The sequence below is a fragment of the Strongylocentrotus purpuratus genome, unplaced genomic scaffold (genome assembly GCF_000002235.5).
Source record: "Strongylocentrotus purpuratus isolate Spur 01 unplaced genomic scaffold, Spur_5.0 spur5_scaffold_15, whole genome shotgun sequence".
In the NCBI taxonomy this organism is placed as follows: domain Eukaryota; kingdom Metazoa; phylum Echinodermata; class Echinoidea; order Camarodonta; family Strongylocentrotidae; genus Strongylocentrotus; species Strongylocentrotus purpuratus.
The window spans coordinates 27,823,940-27,827,068 of record NW_022145600.1 but is presented as its reverse complement, the minus strand read 5'-3'; the positions used below and the strand labels follow the sequence as shown (position 1 = coordinate 27,827,068).

General features: G+C 39.8%; 1 protein-coding gene across 1 annotated transcript; it reads right to left on the bottom strand.

Annotated features, from left to right (window-relative positions):
* Positions 1 to 469: 469 nt before the first annotated feature.
* Positions 470 to 2,796, bottom strand: LOC105438456. Its single transcript, XM_030986030.1, has 3 exons — positions 2,544 to 2,796; positions 1,503 to 1,817; positions 470 to 726 (listed from the first exon to the last, which is right to left on the bottom strand). The coding sequence occupies exons 1-3, from the start codon at positions 2,575 to 2,577 to the stop codon at positions 470 to 472; spliced, it is 606 nt and encodes a 201-aa protein (XP_030841890.1). The 5' UTR covers positions 2,578 to 2,796.
* Positions 2,797 to 3,129: the final 333 nt, after the last annotated feature.

Sequence of the window (3,129 nt, the reverse complement as noted above, 5' to 3'; positions counted from 1 at the left end):
GTGACTACGCAAGAAGGTCTAATCTCTCCTGGCCAGACTAGTGCAGATGGGCTTTAAATAAAAATTTCCCCATTGCAGTCCTCCCTTTTGGGAAATTATTGGAAAGGTTGAAAAAAAGTCTCGAACCTGGACACTGGCTTAGAATGCCAGTGGCAGTGCCGTAACCCCTGGACACCCGAGACGGGCCAGTGGCTTTTCGACATCAGACAATTGATCAACCTTTAATAATGAGCCCTGTGACCTTTGACCTCATGACCCCAAAATCTAATCAGTTTATTGGCTCTGCAAGATGAATACATGACCTAAGTTGGCAGAAATCTATCAATTGGTTCTTGAGATATAACACGATCACGAGAACGGGACGTACGGAAGGACGGACCACCCAAAAACATAATGCCTCCGGCTACTTTGTAACGGAGGCATAAAAATAATAAAGATATGAATAGTGGAATATAATATCAGCTGGAATTCAGATATTCACCCAAAATGTTCCATGTGGTTTGTTCACCATTCGAAGCTCCATCGTCAATTTTCGGGAAATTGGCATCATCTTCGTGGAAAAGGGCATGAAAGACATTACCTTTCCATCCATATGAAACTGATTCCGTACGAAGGCAAGAAACCCTCCTGAAAATTGCTCCAGGGAGATCTCTATGTGGTGAGGTGTAACCCGACAGGTCTGTGGTGTTTGTACAATTCGTTCAGGTTTGACAGTTTCATCTCCTTCTGTTCAAAAGACATCAACGAAAAATGAAGAAGACGTAAATTTGAACATTCTGTATTGCTCTCATGCAGTTCCTCAATAAGACCAGTAAGAAATAAGAAATGTAGAGTAACAAATCTATAGTTGTTTTTAAAATTTCTTGAAAGAAAGTCATCGTCCCAATTGATTTATGTGTTACTATAAAGTCTCTGTGGAGCTGCAGTTTGTTTAAGAGTTTACTGATAATGATTTTTAAATTTTCAACATTAGATAAATTGTCTGACGCCTACCAATAAATTATATTTGTAACAAATAAAGTTTCATGCAAAAGTTTCTGATCGTTTTTCCTAATCTTTTCACATACCTCTTACACATCATCTACAAGTAGTAATGCAAAGAATGTTAAAGGTAAAGACCAGTATTGGAAACGCCCCAATTTCAAAAAAATGAAATGGAAGCTTTCATTACCAATCATGTGAAAGAATATGTTTTGACTAATACATGATGATAATAAATTTGCCGGGAAACCGCCTGCTAATTCATATATTTGGTAAATCTGTTTCTCTCATGGTCTGTGAGAGATATAGGGTAGTCCCATATACATCTTTCTGTATATAGTGCTTGTAACTTTACGAAGAATGGGCCAAATTTCTTATCATTTTGATGATTCCAGAACCTTGCAGATGCTAGATGCTAGATGATCAACCTTTTCTGATCGATTCCACAACGTTTCTTTCACAATGCAATCGCATGACCATAACTGGTCTTTACCTTTAAATTATGCTTAATCCTCATTCACCTTTTTCATTATGACTCCAGGAGTACAATACAGTCTGTATGCTATGAGGATCGATTAAGATGGCACAGTGAGGTATCGTCAACGTAACCGGTTTGTCAGCTGCGAATGGCAATTCGGACGAGCACCAGAAGCCATAGGTAACTACCGTCTCATTGTCCTGCAGAAGGATGTCACTTGGCACGTCTCTCAGAACTGTCAACGTGATCTTTACTGGGGTTTGCGTGTCCAGCGCTCCTGGAGGGATGGTCATTGTATGGGACGAAACTGTCATCTCTCCACCTTTGCTGTCAAATTCCCCTTCGCAAAAGTATCCATCTTTGATGAATTAGATATGAATATAGATCAATACTTTTTACTGATATATTTTTTTTTTAAATGCTCTAATTTAAAGTGCACCTTTTCAAATATCTTTTAGGTGAAGATGGCCAGAAGATGGCCAAACTGCATCTTTACACGAAAAATTGTATCAGGACAATCACCCTCAGAAAACTACCCCCCCCCCCCCGCCCCTCAGGATAAACCCCCGGGGTACTTGTGGATTTTGGTCAGTCTTTCTAGTTCCTTCCTAGTTTTGTTATAAAAGGAACTACAATTAGGATGCTTACATATCAAACCCATTCAACGCTCAAGTAGCCTGCAATGTATTGCTTTTACCCTCGCTTTAACCAAACTGTTCTAGGTGCTGAAACTCTTCCTACCACGTCCTCATTTATAAATTTAAGAAGATTGTCATCTCAGTTCATGCAATGATTTATATGCATACTTGTGAACGTATGTCCTTGAGCAAGGCATGTTATCTAGTTTGGTCCTCTGCACCTAGGTGTTTAATGGGTACCTGCTATGATCACGATGCGAACGTCAATGTGATTGGATTAGCATGTTCACGCTAAAAAAGACGACTGGTTGGAATGCTCCACAGAGGAGTGGACCGTATGCTCTGTAAAATAGTTTAATTATGCGTAGTAGTAGTAGTAGTAGTAGTAGTAATAGTAGTAATACAAATACAAAAAGATCTTCAAGTCATAATAGTTTTGGGGTTACCTTCAACTTGGTGGTGATGTCTAGTACCTTGCATATCTTCCTTAAAGGAACTGGATAGCTTGTCCAGAAATTCTGGCTCTGTATCATCTGCCAACGATGCTGACCCGGATGGCAAGGTAGTCTCTTCTGTAACCTTCCAGCTTTGAAGGCTCCGATCATCTGACGTGGGCAAGGCAAGATTTTCAGGTTCTGGAGAGGACGAACTGCTGCCCGATGGTCGAGTATGCAGCCTTGCAGGCAAGAGATTCCCCCGTTCTGATATCTACATGTGCAGTGATATTGATATAATAGGATTGAGAAGGAAGGGGATACATGAATAATGCAGTTCTGACCTGAAACATGTTAGTTTGGTAAAATATCTGATTACTGTGATGGCTGGGATAGCTTTTGAATTGTCAGCTGTGTGGATCTTGCAAAAACCAAATTATGTGGCCAAATCTATAGTAATTAATAGTTGTCTGGAAAATAGTAACTTTAAGGATATTTTTAACGTGGTCGGCAAATTTTAAATTTCAGATTTTTTTTTTCGGGGAGATTTCATATCCCAATCCCCCCCCCCTCTTGTGTCCCACATGATCTTACTTGA

What these genes read in the sequence shown, in the direction of transcription:
- LOC105438456 (XM_030986030.1), bottom strand. Translation starts at nt 2,577, where the DNA reads ATGCAAGGTACTAGACATCACCACCAAGTTGAAG. An exon ending in ACATCACCACCAAGTTGAAG is followed by an intron (nt 1,818 to 2,543) that starts GTAACCCCAAAA and finishes AATTCATCAAAG; the next exon opens with ATGGATACTTTTGCGAAGGG. An exon ending in CTGGAGTCATAATGAAAAAG is followed by an intron (nt 727 to 1,502) that starts GTGAATGAGGAT and finishes TCTTTTGAACAG; the next exon opens with AAGGAGATGAAACTGTCAAA.